Source organism: Pituophis catenifer, unplaced genomic scaffold, assembly GCF_029215685.1.
Source record: "Pituophis catenifer annectens isolate HBS135680 unplaced genomic scaffold, rPitCat1.0.hap2 SCAF_3, whole genome shotgun sequence".
Taxonomy (NCBI): domain Eukaryota; kingdom Metazoa; phylum Chordata; class Lepidosauria; order Squamata; family Colubridae; genus Pituophis; species Pituophis catenifer.
Window position 1 is genome coordinate 2,183,879 of NW_027256883.1, and position 19,531 is coordinate 2,203,409.

The 19,531-nt window shown below is 45.6% G+C and overlaps 1 protein-coding gene across 1 annotated transcript in view; it reads left to right on the forward strand.

The window, feature by feature from the left end:
* Window positions 1-19,531, forward strand: part of LOC139314565 (1-phosphatidylinositol 4,5-bisphosphate phosphodiesterase gamma-1-like) — an 87,710-nt gene continuing 68,179 nt past the window's right edge. Inside the window, exons 1-2 of the mRNA XM_070940248.1 lie at window positions 1-270; window positions 18,410-18,559. Of these exons, the coding sequence (XP_070796349.1) occupies window positions 36-270; window positions 18,410-18,559 (385 nt within the window). The 5' untranslated portion in view covers window positions 1-35. The remainder of the gene's footprint in view (window positions 271-18,409; window positions 18,560-19,531) is intronic.

The following is a 19,531-nucleotide window of genomic DNA, read 5'->3' on the forward strand; positions in this document are numbered from 1 at the left end:
CCGTCGCCAGGGCCCCCCTGGCCATGTGCTGAAAGATGTCCCTCTCCAGGCTGAACAGCTTCACCAATGGCTTCCTGGAAGACCCCTCCCGGATGGAGGCGGCCAACGGGGCGGACATGGCCCAGGTTCTCAAGTGCTTGGAGATGGGCACCATCCTGACCTTGTTCTACCAGAAGAAGTCCCAGAGGCCCGAACGGAGGAGCTTCCAAGTCCGGCCAAAGAGCCGTCAGATCGTCTGGAGCCGAAGCCCTGAGAAGGTGGAGGGGGACGGTGAGTGCCGGGGTCTCGGGGCTGGTGGGAGCAGGAGAACCAACCCAAAGAAGGGACTGACCCAACCTATGGAGGCCTCCTCAGATGGGGCCTCCAGAGCTGTTGGGACTTCACCTTCTGGAACTCCCAGCTGGAACCCAGAACCTGGAAGTCCAGGAAGGGTAGTTTCCACACAGCTGCTGTGATCTTCCTTCAGAAGAAACGGAGAAGGAGAAGACCTCGCTCTATCTCCCTTCCTGCCATTCTTCTCCAGAAGGTTTCCTCCTGGCCTGCAAGGCTGATCCCGCCATTCAGTGTCCAAGGGTGTGATTCCTTCCCATCCTCTCCATTGTCAGGATTTTTGGCTCTGGGTTTTAGGTTATGAACCCTTTCGGGTGCGGTGGAAAAATCTGAATTAGCTTTAAACTATTGAGCCCCAAATTGAGGTTGCTAAGTGAGACTGTTTGTTCAGCGACTCATTGTACGATCTTCCTTGCTGCCGTTGTTAAGTGAATCGCTGCATTTGATAGGTTAGTAACCTGGTTGTTAAGTGAATCCGGCTTCCCCCTTGACTTTGCTCGTGAGAAGGTCGTAAAAGGGGATCGTGTGACACTCAACCGTCATAAATATGAGTCAATTACCAAGTGTCTGAAGTTTGGTCACGTGACCATGGGGACGGTGCAGACGTCGTACGTGTGAAAAACGGTCGTAAGTCCCTTTTTCCAGTGCTGTTATAACTTCGAATGGTCACTAAATGAACTGCTGTAAGTTGTAATGTTTCTCAACCTGGGCTACTTTAAGAGGTGTGGATTTCAACTCCCAGAATTCCCTGGCCAGCACAGCTGGCTGGGGAATTCTGGGAGTTGAAGTCCGCACCTCTTAAAGTAGCCCAGGTTGAGAAACACTACTCTTAAAGACGATCACTAAACGGTCACTAAACGGACTGTTGTAAGTCGAGGACTCCCTGCACACCAGTCAAGAGTTGTCCGATCAATTTTGGCCTGGGTGGATTCCTTGATTCCTCATTTTCGTACACACAACAGAGACCATACCTCACCCTTTTTAAGCGGAAGGAAAGCCAAACTCAGTTCAATTGTTTGCAAGGATATACACATATCTCTGACTTCCTCGGATGTAATATAGAGGCCATGCGCCATTCTTCGACAATGATCTTGTGACTTCTGAATCTGGCCTACCACCAGGGAAGGAAAGAGATTTATTTGCGTTTAATGACTTAATGCATACCTCTGTTTTAAAACAAGGATGTCTGACCTTGGCCCCTTTAAGACCTGTGGACTTCAATTCCCAGAATTCATTGCTGGCTGGGGAATTCTGGGAGTTGAAGTTCACAAGTCTTAAAAATGGCCAATGTTGTGGCACGTGGAGCCATATCGGTGGGCACGTGAGCTCAAAAACGGGCCTTCCGGTCCCACTGGAAGTCAGCAAACGGGCCGTTTCTGGCCTCCAGAGGCCCTCCGGGTGGGGGTGGGGAAGGCCGTTTTTGCCCTCCCCAGCTCCTAGAAAGGCTCTGGAGCCTGGGGAGAGCGAAAAATGGGCCCACCGGGCCATTGTGTGCCAAAAGTGGGGGCAGTGCGTGGGGGTTAAATTAGAGTTATAACTCTGCAAATCAGAATAGAATCTGAATACAGCTGGAAGGGACCTTGGAGATCTTCTAGTCCAGCCCTCTGCTCAAGCAGGAGATCCTATTTCAGACAAGTAGCTGTCCAGTCTCTTCTTAAAAACCTCCAGTGATGGAGCACTCAAACTTCTGGTGGCAAGCTGTTCCACTGGTTAATTTTTCTCACTTAGGAAGTTTCTCCTCAGTTCCAGGTTGCTTCTCTCCTTGATCAGTTTCCATCCATTGTTTCTTGTCCTGCCCTCTGGTGCTTTGGAAAATAAATTGAATAAATTTATTTATTTTTATTTATTTTTTAAATTTGATTTATATGCCGCCCTTCTCCGGAGACTCAGGGCGGCTTACAATGCTTTAAGCAATAGCCTTCATCCTTTTGTATATACCTGCTTAGTAGGGCTTTTGGCCCCCCCTAAGCAGTGTTCTTTTTTATACAAAGTCAGTTTATTGCCCCCACAATCCGGGTCCTCATTTTACCTACCTCGGAAGGATGGAAGGCTGAGTCGACCTTGAGCCTGGGGAGATTTGAACTTGCAGTAATTGCAGGCAGCTGGTCTTAATAACAGGGTGCTTTAGACCACTGTACTACCAAGGCTCTTTAATTAATTCATTTATTAAGAATAAAAGATCCACAGGGAAATAATAAATTATTTTGCCTAACTTTGAACACGTATAGCAAACTTACAACAGGAAAGGCGCTGTTAAAAAGATGTGGCTGTGTGAAATTCCCAGATTTGACAAGAAGCGATTAAAGATTTTGCAAATTAAAGATTTTGCAAATGGTTTGTATTTTTGCTTCCCAAAAATACGAACAGGTTTTGTACCTTCCCTGTAGGTCCTTGTGTTTACCTGTATTGTGGTGAATTCATGTGAATGTTGCAGATTTGGTGGCACCCAGATTTCATAATTAACTAAAGCACAGGTAGTCCTCGACTTACGATAACAATTGAGCAATTATGTGTGAGACATTTGTTAAGTGAGACATTTGAGAGACATTTGTTAAGCGAGTTTCGCCCCGTTTTACGACCTTTCTAGCCATAGTCGTTAAGTGAATTGCAGCAGTTGTTAAGTAATATGGTTGTTAAGGGAATCGGTCTTCCCCTTTGACTTTGCTTGTCAAAAGGTCACAAAAGGAGAACACAAGATCCCAGGACACTGCGACTGTCATAAATATGAGCCAGTTGCCAGGTGTCATGAATTTTGATCATGTGACCACAGGGATGTTGCAATGGTCGTTAAGTGTGAAAAATGGTCATAAGTCACTTTTTTTCAGTGCCGTTGTTAACTTCAAACGGTCACTGAATGAATTGCTGTAAATTGTAATGTTTCTCAACTTGAGCTACTTTAAGAGGTGCGGACTTCAATTCCCAGAATTCCCCAGCCAGCTAAGCTGGCTGGGGAATTCTGGGAGTTGAAGTCCAGTTGGCTGGGGAATTTTGGGAGTTGAAGTCCAGCTGGCTGGGGAATTCTGGGAGTTGAAGTCCAGTTGGCTGGGGAATTCTGGGAGTTGAAGTCCAGCTGGCTGGGGAATTCTGGGAGTTGAAGTCCAGCTGGCTGGGGAATTCTGGGAGTTGAAGTCCAGTTGGCTGGGGAATTCTGGGAGTTGAAGTCCAGCTGGCTGGGGAATTCTGGGAGTTGAAGTCCAGCTGGCTGGGGAATTCTGGGAGTTGAAGTCCGCACCTCTTAAAGTGGCTCAGGTTGAGAAACACTGCTCGGAGTCTAGATGCGTGGCACAAGCGACACCACCACAATGACATCATAACGATGTGACGTCACCACAATAAGGCCACACAACTCGAGTGACGCCCTCTTAAAGAGACCCCCTGCCTAATTTGGTCCTCCAGCTCATTTTGCCTGCTGAAGAGGAGAGCCAGGGCGTGTGTTCCTTCATTAACACACGGTTGTGTGTTCTTTAAATAGCCCGGAGGTTTGTTGTGATAATTGCCGCTCTGACTCTCGGAAAACGGTGCCTGTCCACAGTTTGCCGGTTTGCCTGCCGATCGCCGTCACGGAGGGACGATGCCTCCCTCGAAGCTCGGCTAAACCCCGATGCGGTAGCAAGTGATCCAAGCTACTGCCTTCTCAAGGCTTGTGAGAGCAACACAGTTGTGAGAGTGCACCACTGTGTCGCACCCATGCTGGTGTCGTTGGCACGATGACACGGGGGGAACAATGCGCGACGTTCCTCCCTCCGTCGTCCGTGAGGCTGCGTTGCTTTCCAGCTGTCCTTTCCAAGTTGTGTGTTGCCCGTTTGAAATTCCTTGCTCACTCGGGAAGAGAGAGCTCCGTCTCGTTCGGCTGGCTGGCTGGCTGGCTGGGGATGATGGGGGTTGTGATGCAGCAGAGAGCCAGAGGTTGGTAGATTTGTTCAGGTGAATGCAATGGAGAGATTTGGTTTTGCCTGTGAGTCCAACGCTGGTGTTGATGCCAATTTGAGGAGCCAATGAGAGAGTGGATGTTTTGGGATGGGCTTCCGGCTCCTTCAGTCTCTTGTGGACATAACAGAGTTGGAAGGGACCTTGGAGGTCTTCTAGTCCAACCCCCTGCTCAAGCAAGAGACCCTAAAAAATTTCAGACAAATGGCTGTCCAGTCTCTTGAAAAACCTCCATCGATGGAGCATTCACAGCTTCTGGTGGCAAGTAGTTCCACTGATTTAATCGTTCTCACTGTCAGGAAATTTCTCCTTAGTTCCAGGTTGCTTCTCTCCTTGATGAGTTTCCATCTGTTGCTTCTTGTCCTGCCTTCGGGTGCTTTGGAGAATAGGTGGACCCCCTCCTCTTCTTTGGGGCAGCCCCTCAAACATTGGAACATGATATCATGTCACACACCTAGCCCTTCTCTTCTGAAGTTATACAGAATGACAGAGTTGGAAGGGATCTTGAAGTTTTTCTAGTCCAACCCCTGTTCAAGCAAGAGACCCTATACCTGTGATGGCAAACCTATGGCACGCGTGCCCAAAGTGGCATGCAAAGCCATGTCGCCCAGCACACGCAGCCTTGCCTGTTTGTCTTCTGGGTTTCTGACACGCGTGCTGTCCTTCGTGCGTGCAGCAGTGCCAAAAACTGGTGTGTGCACGCACGCTGGCCAGCTGGGGTATGCATGCGTGCCATAACCCCGAAGTTTGGCTTTTCCGGAGCGCGATTCCTTCGCGTGTACAGCAGTGCTGAGAACTGGCCCACACATGCCAGCTGATTGTTGGGCATGTATGCATGCTAGAACACGGAAGTTTGGCTTTTCCGGAGCGCAGCCCTGATGAGGGTGCACGCAACGTTTCCACGCGATTCACCATCACTGCCCTAAACCATTTCAGACAAATGGCTCTCCCAGGGGATGAGCCTTCTCTGTGGGGGCACCTGCCCTCTGGGACGAGCTGCCCCCGGAGATTCGTCGGATTCCCGACCTTCGTACCTTTCGCCGCGCCCTTAAAACACTATTATTCCATCAAGCAGGACTAGCCTAAAATATTATTTTTAATGGGTTATTTTATGTTATTTTAGATTGTGGGCCAAACTATTTAATAATTTTAAATTGTTTTTAACGTATATATTGTTGGTTTTTATCTTGGCTGTACACTGCCCTGAGTCCTTCGGGAGAAGGGCGGTATATAAATTTAATAAAACTAAACTAAACTAAACTAAACAGTTTCTCCTTAAAAACGTCCAGTGATGGAGCACCCCCAACTTCTGGAGGAAACTGACAGTGGAACAGACTTCTACTCTCCAGAAGTTTCTCCTTAGTTCCAAGTTGCTTCTCTCCTTGATTATTTTCCATCCGTTGGTCTTGTTCTGCCTTCAGGTGCTTTGGAGAATAGGTTGACCCCCTCCTCTTTATGGCAGCCCCTCAAATACTGGAAGACTGCTATCGTGTTTCTCCTAGTTCTTTTCTTTTGAACTTTTACAGAATACAGAGTCAGAAGGGACCTTAGAGGTCATCTAGTCCAACCCCCTGCCCAAGCAATAGTCCCTTTACCATTTCAGAAAAAAATGGCTGTCCAATCTCTCAAAACTGGCTGAGGAATTCTGGGAATTAAAGTCCACAAGTCTTAAAGTTGCCAAGGTTTATTTATTTATTTATTTATTTTATATCAAATTTATATACCGCCCTTATCCCTGAGGACTCAGGGTGGTGTACAGCCAAATAAAAACATAAACTACAAACATTAAAATACTATTAAAAAGATATATATAAATTTGGCCCCATGATTAAAAACAATAACAAATAATTAAAAACATTTTAAAAAGTGTTAGGCCAGCCCGGCTTGCTGGAAAAAGAAGGTTTTAAGAGCACGACGGAAGGCACCGAGATCTTGGATTCTCCTTATCTCTGGGGGCAGCTGATTCCAGAGGGTAGGTGCCCCCACAGAGAAGGCCCTCCCCCTGGGGGTCACCAGCCTACATTGTTTGGCCGATGGCACCCCGAGGAGGCCCTCTCTGTGGGAGCGCACGGGTTGATGGGAGGCCGTCGGTAGCAGCAGGTTGGAGACCCCTGCACTAAATTCTTCTGGGTTTGGATCATAGTTTGTGTGTCGAGAAAGGTGCCACCAGGTGAAGCCTCAGTTTAAGGACAGGCGAAAGCAAATGGGTGCCCGAAGGCAAACACCTCCCGGTTTCATTATCTCACCCGCTTCCTCCCAGCCCACGGACCAGGCCCTGCTGGGCGCCAGGGCTGCCTGTGTGTCACACAAAGGATGACTGTATTTGTGGCTAAATAAATAAACAAGCGGGGTTTGGCAGCCGGGAGTTGTGAAGCCTGTGCAAGCGAGATTCACGGACAAGACGAACGTCTGCCCGGTTCCCATTGGGTCAAACCTGTCACAAAAAAGCCCTTTTGCTCATTATTTTAGATCTGGTGAATCTCTTAATTTTTTTTCTGGCCAGAAAAAAAATCTGTGTAAATCAATGTTTTTGAAAAGTTGGCAACTTTAAGGTATATGGACTTCAATTCCCAGAATTCCCCCGTCCACTCGTATTGGCTGGGGGGAATTCTGGGAGTTGAAGTCCAAATTTGGTGGTTGGGGGAATTCTGGGGGTTGAAGTCCATGCATTTTAAAGTTGCCACGTTTGGCAAACGCTAGTGTAGATATCAACATAGCTGCCCTTTTGTTTATCTTTATATAAATCACCAGCAAAGGATTCCTGCCCTGATAAAGTTAGCATCCGTTTGATTGACATTGAAATTAGAAATAAATAAATAGTCCCAAAAAGACAGTGGTCTGCTGAACACCCATCTCCCCTTCTGCTTTCGGGATAAAGAGCCTTGGTAGTACAGTGGTCTAAAGCACCCTGTTATTAAGACCAGTTGCCTGCAATTACTGCAGGTTCGAATCTCTCCAAGGCTCAAGGTCGACTCAGCCTTCCATCCTTTCTAAGGTAGGTAAAATGAGGACCCAGTTTGTGGGGGCAATAAGCTGACTTTGTATAAATATAGAAAAGGATGAAGGCTATTGCTTAACGCCTTGTAAGCCGCCCTGAGTCTCTGGAGAAGGGCAGCATATAAATCAAATTAAAAAAAAAAAAGGCCTAGTAGCTCACTCTTCTTTTTAACAGAATAACAAAGCTGGAAGGGACCTTGGAGGTCTTCTAGTCTAACCCCCTGCTCAAGCAGGAGACCCTACACCATTTGAGACAGGTGTCTTCTTAAAAGTCTCCAGTGATGAAGCACCTACAACTTCTAGTGGCAAGCCGTTCCACGGGTTAATTGTCCTCACTGTCAAGAAATTTCTCCTTAGTTCTAGGTTGCTTCTCTCCTGGATTAGTTTCCATCCATTGCTTCTTGTCCTGCCTTCAAGCGCTTTGGAGAATAGCTGGACCCCCTCCTCTTTGGGGCAGCCCCTCAAATATTGGAACGAAGAAATCCACACGCCTTCAATCATTTTCTCCTCGAAATAACTGTGCATGAGGCGTGATCGCTCGGGAAGTTCTCCTGCACAAGCGCTTTTGACGTGAACAGAAAGTCCGTCAAAATCCTGCTGTTGTGCAAAAGGAGCCTTCTGAGAAGGCCCCGGCGGGCACGGCTGTGGCGAAAAAGGGGGAGGGCGCCCACACCGTGTGGGCAGAGAAGGCCACTCTGGGAACACGGCTTGCGTGAAATCAGATGCTCCCTTAAGTGCAGGGTCAGGAAGTAGTGCTTCCTATGGCAAAAGGGGATGGAGGGAGGGAGTCTCCCTCCCCTCCTCCCCCCCCAGGACATGCAAGGTGATGTGCTGGACACTGGTCCGGATGCACATGATGCCACGGACACTTCCTCTTCCTGGCTTGCTGCCCACCCCCCCACCCCCTCCCCTGGACTCTCGTTCCTGCCTCGGCCTGCCAGAGTCCATCCAGAGCAGCTGCGAATGGAAAGGGGGGCAAGGTTGCTAGGTAGAGTTGGCTAGGGGACTTTCGGCCAATCACCAGGAGGTTGTGAGTTCTAGTCCCGCCTTAGCCATGAAAGCTGGCTAGGTGATTTTAAGCCAATCACCAGGAGGTTATGAGTTCTAGTCCCGCCTTAAGCATGAAAGCTGGCTAGGTGATTTTCAGCCAATCACCAGGAGGTTGTGAGTTCTAGTCCCACCTTAGCCATGAAAGCTGGCTAGGTGATTTTAAGCCAATCACCAGGAGGTTGTGAGTTCTAGTCCCACCTTAGGCATGAAAGCTGGCTAGGGGACTTTTGGCCAATCACCAGGAGGTTGTGAGTTCTAGTCCCGCCTTAGCCATGAAAGCTGGCTAGGTGATTTTAAACCAATCTCCAGTAGGTTGTGAGTTCTAGTCCCGCCTTAAGCATGAAAGCTGGCTAGGTGATTTTAAGCCAATCACCAGGAGGTTGTGAGTTCTAGTCCCGCCTTAGCCATGAAAGCTGGCTAGGTGATTTTAAGCCAATCACCAGGAGGTTGTGAGTTCTAGTCCCGCCTTAAGCATGAAAGCTGGCTAGGTGATTTTAAGCCAATCACCAGGAGGTTGTGAGTTCTAGTCCCGCCTTAGCCATGAAAGCTGGCTAGGTGATTTTAAGCCAATCACCAGGAGGTTGTGAGTTCTAGTCCCGCCTTAAGCATGAAAGCTGGCTAGGTGATTTTAAGCCAATCACCAGGAGGTTGTGAGTTCTAGTCCCGCCTTAGCCATGAAAGCTGGCTAGGTGATTTTAAGCCAATCACCAGGAGGTTGTGAGTTCTAGTCCCGCCTTAAGCATGAAAGCTGGCTAGAGGACTTTAGGCCAATCACCAGGAGGTTGTGAGTTCTAGTCCCACCTTAGCCATGAAAGCTGGCTAGGTGATTTAAACCAATCCCCGGGAAGGTGGGAATTCTAGTCCCGCCTCCCCAGATCTGTATAACGGAGGCGTCATTCGCTGTCATGACAAACTCTTCCCTAAAGTCCCTATTTTTATGATCTCGTGAAATCCGGGATGGTTTCACCTGAGCTTCATTTCCCACCCACCCCTCCCACCTCAAGCACAAAGTGCAGAAATGGTTTCCAAACTTTCCTGAGCCGTAAATGCAGGAATGCATCAGCCTCCCCTTGGACCACCGGGGGTCTCTGAGGTGGGTGGGAGGCCGTGCCAGACGCCATATAAACCTCTCCGAGTCCACTCCATCCTATTTATAACGCTGGAGTGAATAAAATCTGCCCCTATTTGCAGCTGTGAGTCATCCAGAGGTTCTGTTGATCCTCGGAAGTGACCCTTCTGGGAAGGGGGGGGCGGAGGGGGTGGCTGTTTCTAAGGCCTCATTTCCTTTTTTTTGCAGACAAATCAGCCATTTGGGGCCGATCCCACCGAGTGGGCAGGGAAGGGCATGGCTGTGCCAGTGTCTCAAAACAGCAGAAACATCTTTTCCATGGTGCCCATCCACTAATCCGGCCTTCACCCACTCCCATTTTTTAAAATTTTTTTGTTTTCTTTTGCAGTGGAATGATTTGGGAAAATGCCAGCCCAAATATATTCTCCCTTGTGCCAGAGAGAAAAATGCCAGGAAGAGGAGCAGCTGGTTTGGGGAGTGCCACAGTTGGAGAGTTGGGAACTTGATGGACATACGGATAGTCCTTGACATGCAACCACAAGGGAGCCCAAAATTTATGTCGTGAATTGAGACATTGGTTAAGTCAGTTTTGGCCCATTTTACGTCCTTTCTTGCCACAGTTGTTAAGTGACTCACTGTAGCTCTTAAGTTAGTAACATGTTGTTAAGTGAGTCATGGACTTTGCTTGTCAAAAGGTCGCAAAGGATGATCATGGGATGCTACGACCATCATAACTATGAGCCAGTTGTCAAACATCTGAATTTTAATCATGATCGTGGGGGTCTTCACATGGGTCGTAAGTGTGAAAAACGGTCATAAGTCACTTCTTTCAGCGCCGTTGTGTCTTTGAACGGTCACTAAATGAACTCTTGAAAGTCGAGGACTATCTGTGTAAGAGAGGGACAGGGGTGGTTTGAATTCTTTATTCTTTATCGGCCAAGTGTGGTTTGTATGCACGATGAATTTGTCTCTGGTGCATAAGCTCTCAGTGCACATACAACAACAAAGTGGTAAGATACAGATCATAAATCACAGTTACAATCATTAATCATGATACAAACAGTAAATGATAAATCGTAAGGGATCAGTAGGAGAAGATTGTCAAGAAGATGAGAAGGATATAACTGCAATTGTTAGTTTGTTTATACAGTATCTATTTTTACAAATAACTCAAGGAAACGAACATATCCAACACAACTTCTTCCTCCTATTTCCCCTAAAATAACAACACTGTGAGGTGGGCTGAGAGAGAGGGACTGGCCCACATTCACCAAGCCAGTTTTCATCCCTCAGGCAGGACTAGAACTCACAGTCTCCTGATGATTGGCCCAAAGTCACCAAATCACCTTTTATGCCTAAAGTGAGACTAGAATTCATTGTCTCCTGGTGATTGGCCCAAAGTCACCCAGCTGGTTTTCATGGCTAAGGCGGGACTAGAACTCACAGCCTCCTGCTGATTGGCCCAAAGTCACCAAATCACCTTTTATGCCTAAGGAGAGACTAGAATTCACTGTCTCCTGGTGATTGGCCCAAAGTCATCTGGCCACCTTTCAGGCCTAAGGTGGGACTAGAACTCACCGTCTCCCACTTTCTAGTCTGTTGCCTTAATCACTAGACCAACTGGGCACAGTTGTACCTACCATATTGATTTTGTTTTGTTTTCTTTTCAACCCACCTTGAGGGACCCCGACTGCTTTCTAGCCATTTGTCCTAATGATCACTAACTTAGATTATTTTAAGAAGCTGAAGGAATTTGCTGAGGAATTCAGTCCCTTTAAACAGCGTTTAGTTGTGAGTCGACACATTTTCCATTCCGGTGGAAATTTTGTGCAATCTTCTGAAATCACCTTTCTGGTCGTGTTCTACGTCTGGGGAATTTCTGAATAATGGCTTCCCCTTTTCCTTCGAATTGGGGAACTTTAACCGTTGATCCCAGACAATTATTATTGATTACTAATTGCGGTCCCTGTTTTTATTTTCTCTCCACACTGCCCAGAGCGATTTGCAAAAGAGGGCACTTAAAAAAACGGGACCTTATCGGGATAAAACCCATGACTCGAGCAAACTTTGAAAAACCCAGCTCATTTAGAAGAAACGCAAAAAAAGCAAAATCATCGGCATTCTTAGGCGGTCTGCTTTTCTGCAGTTTGCGAGGGTGCTATTTACAGAAAAATCTCATCTCTAGGAAATAACTACTGACATGTGGATGGGGGGGCTCAGATAACGGAGGGAGAAACTGATGCAGGAAAAGGGGAAGGGGAGGGGTAGATGTGGTCTTCTGGAGCAGGGGCCTCCAACCTTGGCAACTTTAAGCCTGGTGGACTTCAACTCCCAGAATTCCCCAGCCAGCAAAGCTGGTGGAGTTGAAGTCCACAAGTCTTAAAGTTGTCAAGGTTGGAGGCCCCTGTTCTGGAGGGTCTCCCAGATTTGGAGGGGGGGGGGCGTTCATTCCTACAAAAGTTCCTCTCCCAAATGCAGAAATTGTGCCCGATTCCTTCATGCATCTCCTGAACCTCAGAAATTAGGAAGTAATACCAGAATAAGAAGGACACTTGAAGGTCTTGTAGTCTAACCCCTGCTTGAAAAGGAGACCCTATACTATTCCAGACAAGTGACTGTCTGGACTTTTCTGGAAAACCTCCCGTGATGGAGCAACCACAACTTATAAGAGCCAAGGTGGCGCAGTGGTTAGAGTGCAGTACTGCAGCTACTTCAGCTGACTGCTAGTTCAGCAGATCAGTGGATCAAATCTCACCGGCTCAAGGTTGACTCAGCCTTCCATCCTTCCGAGGTGGGTAAAATGAGGACCCAGATTGTTGGGGGCAAGATGCTATTTACTACACTGTCTTTGGTGTAAGCCGCCCAGAGTCCTTGGAGTGTGGGCGGCATAGAAATACGAATAATAAATAATAAATAAATAAAACTTTAGGCAAGCAGTTCCACTGGTCGATTGTTCTCACTGTTAGGAAGTTTCTCCTGAATTTCAGGTTGCTTCTCTCCTTGATTAGTTTCCATCCATTATTTCTTGTCTTGCTTTTAGGTGCTTTAGAGAATAGGTGGACCCCCTCTTCTTTGGGGCAGCCCCTCAAATACTGGAAGTCTATCAGGTCACCCCTAGTCATTCTCTTCTGAATCTTTACAAAATACAGAATGACAGGGTTCGAAGGGACCTTGGAGGTCTTCTAGTCCAACCTTCTGCTCAGGCATGAAACTCTGTACCATTTCAGAGAAATGGTTGTCCAGTCTCTTCTTAAAAACCTCTGTGATGGAGCAACCACAACTTCTGGTGGCAAGCTGTTCCACTGGTTAATTGATTTCACTGTTAGGAAGTTTCTCCTTAGTTCTAAGTTGTTTTGTCTCCTTGATGAGTTTCCATCCGTTGCTTCTTGTCTTGCCTTCAGGTGCTTTGGAGAATAGGTGGACCCCCTCCTCTCTGTGGAAGCCCCTCAGATATTGGAAGACTGCTGTCATGTCACCCCTGGTCCTTCTTCTCATTATTCAGACACACCCAATGCCTGCAACCGCTCTGTTTGTTATTATCCAGCCATGCACTGGATCCACAGAAGATTTTATTACGAAACCACAGGGCAACCGGACCAGAAACAGCTCGTAGGATGCAGGATTGTGCCCCTTTCCTTGACGTGCACAGCACCAAACGTTTTCTGCATCTCAAATAGATTTCTGGGAAATTAGGCAGGATGTGATTTGTGCAGAGCATAATGGGTGTCCCAGGAAGATAAAAAGCAGCAGGTTTGACCCCAAAGCAGTGGGTCTTATTTTAAAGCATCTGTGCAGGGGTGGGGGGCGGCCAGAAGCAGGCCAGATTTATACACACCCACCCGCCCTCCAACGAGGAGCAGTAACCCCTGAAAAAAAGCCCTTTGATGATTGGGGTATGTTTTACCAGTATTGAGGTTCCTAGTCCTCAGTGTTTTCATGCAGGATAGAAGGAAGAGGGCTGTTAAGGAAATTAGGATGTTTGGGGTCTGAAGAATGGGTTCCTTGTGTGGTTATCTTAAAGGGGGGGGTATCCTGCAGCCAGACCTCTTTATGCCTTTGATAATCCTGTTTTTTTATAGCTTCAACCACAAGGAGTGAAAATCAATTTTCCTGCCAAAACTTTAATGGAAATCTTACGTCATTAAGTACCTACAACACAAACAGGCATGAAGAATTCAAACTTTTTTTCTCCTGAACTGGGGGAAAACTATGTCCCTGTTTGGCATGGCCTTCCCAACAATTGTGGCCCTGGCCTGTCCCCCAAAAAAGTTAAATGCAACCCAACTCTAACTTGCTCTGAAGTGCCACCTTCCAGTTCCAAGACGAATTCCAGATCCTTCCTTCCTTCCTTCCTTCCTTCCTTCCTTCCTTCCTTCCTTCCTTCCTTCCTTCCTTCCTTCCTCTTTCTTTCCTTCCTTCTTTCCTTCTTTCTCTTTCTTTCTCCTTTCTTTCCTTCCCTCCTTCCCTCCTTCCCTCCCTCTTCCTTTTCTTTCTCTTTCTCTTTCTCATCCCTCTCTCACTCTAATATCGTTCCTTCCTTCCTTCCTTCCTTTCTCTTTCTTTCCTTCCTTCTTTCCTTCTTTCTCTTTCTTCTTTCTTTCCTTCCCTCCTTCCCTCCTTCCCTCCCTCCCTCTTCCTTTTCTTTCTCTTTCTCATCCCTTTCTCCCTCTAATATCATTCCCTCCTTCTTTCCTTACTCTCCTTATCCATCAACATTTTTGTCACTTGGAGATGCATGCCAATAAAACAGAAAAATTAAAATACACAGGTGGTTAGAAAAGATGATAAGAAAACATGGATTTTAAACCTGAACTGTTTTTATTACGCATAATACCAGAAAAACATGATAAGCAAAGTACAGCAGCGAGGATTATATTCGCACAATATTGGAAAAATGAAACACCGTGAGATGAAGAAATAATTAGGAAGATACTGGATTGTGCAGAAATGGATAGACCTACATTGAAAATTAAACAGAAAGAAGACACAGAATATTATCAAACATGGATTTTATTTTACCAGTGGTTGGAAAAAAAGGGTTGGAGATTAAGAATGCAATCTGTATTGTTACGCAAATTAAATATCCAGACAACATGATATCTATTAAGCACTAACAAATGTGAACAGTAAAAAATTAATAAAATTTATTTTTTAAAAAAACCAGGAAAGTTAAGACCTGACTAAAGATGAGTTAGGAAATATTTGAATCCTCTTAAAACAGTTTCAAAAGATTCTGATTAAAAAGGCTCCGTGTGCAGCCCTGGGAGTGATAGGAGTTGTAGTCCATCCATTTTGGAAGGCCCCAGGTTAGCGGAGGCTGGCTTAAACTTTATTGTGGAGCAGGAAAATAGCCGGAAGGAAGGAAGGAAGGAGGCACCGATGAGCAGAAGGAAAGGGGAAAGAGATAAGGGGAAGGGGACAGATAAGATGCAGGAGGGGAAACAGATGGAGAGGGCAGCTGCGGATATGGATCGGTTGGCCAGTTGTACCAGGTGACCTGGAAAAACTTTGTAGAACAACTTTGTAAAACCCGCAGCTTTGTTGCTCCCTTCCTAAGCTGAAACGAGAGCATCTCTGCAATTACAGGGTGTGAAGCCAAAACAGAATTCTACAGAATAGCAATAGCATTCAGGCTTATATCCCGCTTCATGGTGCTTTTACAGCCCTCTCTAAGCAGTTTACAAAGTCACCCTCTTGCCCCCAACAATCTGGGTCTTCATTTTACCCACCTCGGAAGGACGGAAGGCTGAGTCAACCTCGAGCCAGTGAGGATCGAACTGCTGACAGTGGGCAGAGTTGGCCTGCAATACTGCATTCTAACCACTGCGCCATCACGGAAACGGAATCTTTCCTACAGATTTAGTATTCAAAACCTTTTGCGCATTTTGGTTTGCTGGCTTAGACGGGGTTCCCTGGGGGCCCCCACTTTTGAGAAGGGACGGGGCCCTGTATGGAAATTTGCCTGATGATTTCTGTTGTTATCCTTCTCGGACGGTGTGAGATTTCACTCACTCCTAGAATCCCGCGGTAAATGCGAGCCGGTTGCTGAAGTACCCCAAATACAATTACATGACTCTGTGTATATTAGTGTGCGTGTGTGTTATGTTTGTGCGTCAGGGGTGGGTTCTACTTACCTTTACTACTGGTTCGCAATGGGAGTGCGTGCACGCTTGCGCAGAAGCTTCTGCACATGCGCAGATCACCCCCTGATGACGTCATGCGGGGTGGGTGGAGCCTCTGGCCGGTTTTACTACCGGTTCTATAGAACCGGACTGAACCAGGGGCAACTCATCACTGGTGTGCGTGCCTGCACATGCATACATCAGTCCATCTATCTATCAGAATGTCAAAAATGAGCCCTAAGTACCCCGTCATAACTTCAAAAAGTTGCTCAGCAACCAGTTGTTATGCGAGGACTACCTACATACAACTATGGGCTATGCCCCACTCTTATCTGACTGTTCCATAGGCAGCATCTCTTTCCCCCCTCCTCAAAATATTTCTCACATACTGTAAGAGAACCTGAAAGCGGAGTCTAAAGAGGAATCAACCTAGAATCCTTTCGTAGCTGCCAATGGTCTTAAGTTCAACTATCCTTGAATGCCGTTAACCCTTTTTCTAACTCTAGCCTGGTGCTCATCTTTAGTTTAGAAGATTCCTGTGTTACGAGCGTTTGCGGATGATCTGGTTGTTACCTTAGCCCAACCAGTACAATCGATTACAGCCTTGATGGATATAATTAACTCATATGGACAAGTATCTGGTTTCAAAATAAATACAGCCAAAACAAAGATAATAGCTAAAAAATATGACTAGAAGCCAAAAAGAAGAGATAGAAAGGATAACAGGATTTGAGACAGTTAAGAAGGTTAAATATTTAGGGGTTTATATTATGACCACAAATATGAAATTATATCAGCACAACTATGAACCGTTATGGCAAAAAATACAGAAAGAGATGGAAAATTGGAAAAAATTACAACTGTCTTTGCTGGGAAGGAAGCAGTAAAAATGAATGTTTTACCAAGGTTTTTATTTCTATTTCAAATGATACCTAATACTTAAAAAAAATGAAAATTTGAAGGAATGGCAGAAGGGCATAAATAAATTTGTTTGGGCAGGGCAGAAACCGCGAGTAAATCAAAAGATAATGCAAGATACACGAGAAAGAGGAGGTCTTAAAATGCCCAATTTAAGATTGTGCTACGAAGCCGCTGCCCTCTCAGCAATTACTGACTGGATTAAGTTAACGGAGGAAAGGATATTAAATATTGAAGGATATGGTCTGGTCTACATAAATAGGCATGCTTATCTATTGTATGATAGGAAAGTATATAAGATGTTTAAAAGTCATATATTAAGAAATGCCCTATGGCATTTGGAAAAAGTATCAATACAAATTAAACAATAAGTTACCAATATGGACAGTACCCAGACACGCAATAGAAAATATAAATTTGGAGCAAAAGCAGGATAAGACTACATACAAGGAACTCCTTTATAAAGAAGGAGTTAGACTACAATTAAAATCTATGGAGCAATTAAGAGAAGAAGGAATAATTAGAACTTGGTTTCAGTATGGGCAGCTGCAGGCCAGATGGGGAGAAGATCAGAAAATTGGTATTATGCAGCAGGATGAGAATTTGATAAAACAAATAAGAGACAAAAATCAAATGCATATAAAAAGGTTGTATAATGTGTTAGTGGAAATAGACTCAGAAACAGAGCTAGTCAAGGACTGTATGATAAAATGGGCACAAAATATTGGAGAACCTATAATGATGGAAACATGGGAAAAGATATGGGTTAGAAATGTAAGATTTACAGAAGCCCAAAACTTAAGAGAGAACTTTTATAAAATGTTTTATAGATGGCATTTAGATCCAAAAAAACTAGCCTGTATGTATCTAAACTTACAACCTAAGTGTTGGCGATGCGAGTGTGAAGATGCTACGTATTTTCATATATGGTGGACATGTAAAAAAATTAAGGCTTTTTGGATAAAAATATGGTGGATTATTCAAAATATTTTAAAGAAAAAGATTAAATTTACACCACAGTTTTTTTTGGTTGGGAATAGTTACGGATTGTATTGTAATAGAGACTAAGTTGGTTTTGAATTTAATAACAGCTGCCAGGTTACTGGTGGCACAGTACTGGAAGAAGGAAGATCCACCTACTATTGAGGAATGGACACTAAAAGTCGTGCATTTGGCAGAGATGGCAAAAATTTCATCATATCTTAAAGATCATTCAAATGAAAGATACATATCAGAATAGAGAAGATGGATTGACTATATGCAAAAAAAATATCCGAACAAGAAGATTCATATAGCTTATGAATGAAATATTTTAAAGTAGTTTATGTTTATAGTTCTTGAGTTATAAGGAGTTAAAGACCTAGGGAGAATATGAATGCAATAATTTGTTAGTATATTTTAGCTTTATGTTTGTGAATGCTATACCCTGTGCTTGTTCTGGGAAGTCTAGGAGTGGTGGTGGTGAGGATGGGTGGGCAGGTAAGGGAGGAGGGAGGGGGGTGAGGGGGAAAGGGGCGGGGGAGAAAATGTTTGTATTTCCTATAAAACTTTTCAATAAAAAAAAAAAAAGATTCCTGTTATTGCTTAGCAGCAATAAATCAGTTTAATTGGACTTTCACACGTGGACCTGATCTTTCATGCCTGACACGTACTACTACATAGATGTACTATTACATAGATGTTCGTATGGTGATTTTTTTCAAACTTTGACCAACGTGAAGCTTGACCCTTCTGGCTCTCAGGAAGTGGCTCTGACAATGGGACCAAGGGGTGGTGTTGGCGCCAGGCTAACCAAGCCAGATTAGGATCTAGTCCTCATGATGTTGGGGGAAAGGGGAGGCAGGTTGTGGTTGCAATTGGTAACCTCACGAGGAAGTGTGATTCACACCGCCAGGAATACCCAGGAGGAAGGAGGCTGCCTAGACTGCATTTTTTGGACTAAGTCTTTGTGCAACTGTGGAGCTGACTCATTTCTTCTCTCTTCTTTGTTCCACAGTGGACATCAGGGAAATCAAACAGATCCGACCCGGGAAAAATTCCAGGGATTTCGAACGTTACCCGGAAGAAGCCCGGAAGTTGGACTCAACGTTGTGTTTTGTCATCCTGTACGGAACGGACTTCCGGCTGAAGACGCTGAGTGTTGCTGGTCAGTGGAGGGTAATGTAGCAAATGCTTTTTGAGGGGGGGACGGACACACACAGTCAGAGGGGTCAGAGCTGAATCCCCTGACCCCACAGAACAACAGACACACCCCTCCCAGCCTTGAAGGCCTCTCCACAAATCCCCAGTTACTAACACAGTTGTGTTGTAATTTTTGATGCGACCGAACGGGAGAGAGTTAAAAGCACACAACCGAAGGACGGTTCTGATTCATTGTTCTTAGTTTTAGCCAGAGGTAGGTAGCCTTGGCATAAAACAGGCTATCTTGGCAATACAGGTAATCCTTGGTCGCTGCACAACTGGTTGCAAGTTGAGGACTACCTGTATTAAATTTTAAGTACGGTATTAAATGTAATCAACAGTCGCGGCGAGACGCGCGGGGTTTTTGGAAGCTCCTGAAACCCCGCTGAAACTCAGCCGCTGGACGATCCAAATCGGACCCCACAGTCTCAATTTGACTGTGGTAGCGGAGGGCACATTCTGAGGATCCCAGGGACATCGCTAAGTCTCTGGACGAGCCACAACTGGTTGCAAGTTGAGGACTACCTGTATTAAATTTAAGTACAGTATTAAATGTAATCAACAGCAAATATTAAAATGAGGTGCTCTCTGAGCTTGGTTGTTTTCTTGCAGACGTTTCATTACCAACTAGATAACAGCATCAGGATAAGCTCACAGAGCACCAAGGAGCCGATAGTCACCCTCCTCCTCCTTCCTCCTCCTCCTCCTCCTTTCCACAAACCCCACTCCCTTCTACAACTACTGATGATGTTCCTTAGTTGGGTCATGAAACGTTTGCAAGAAAACAACCACGCTCAGAGAGCACCAAGGACCCCACAATTCTCCTCCTCCTCCTCCCACCTCCTCCCTCTCTCCCTTCTAACACTGATGATGTTACCTAGTTGGGTAATGAAAAGTCTGCAAGAAAACCATCAACCTCAGGGAGCACCAAGGACCC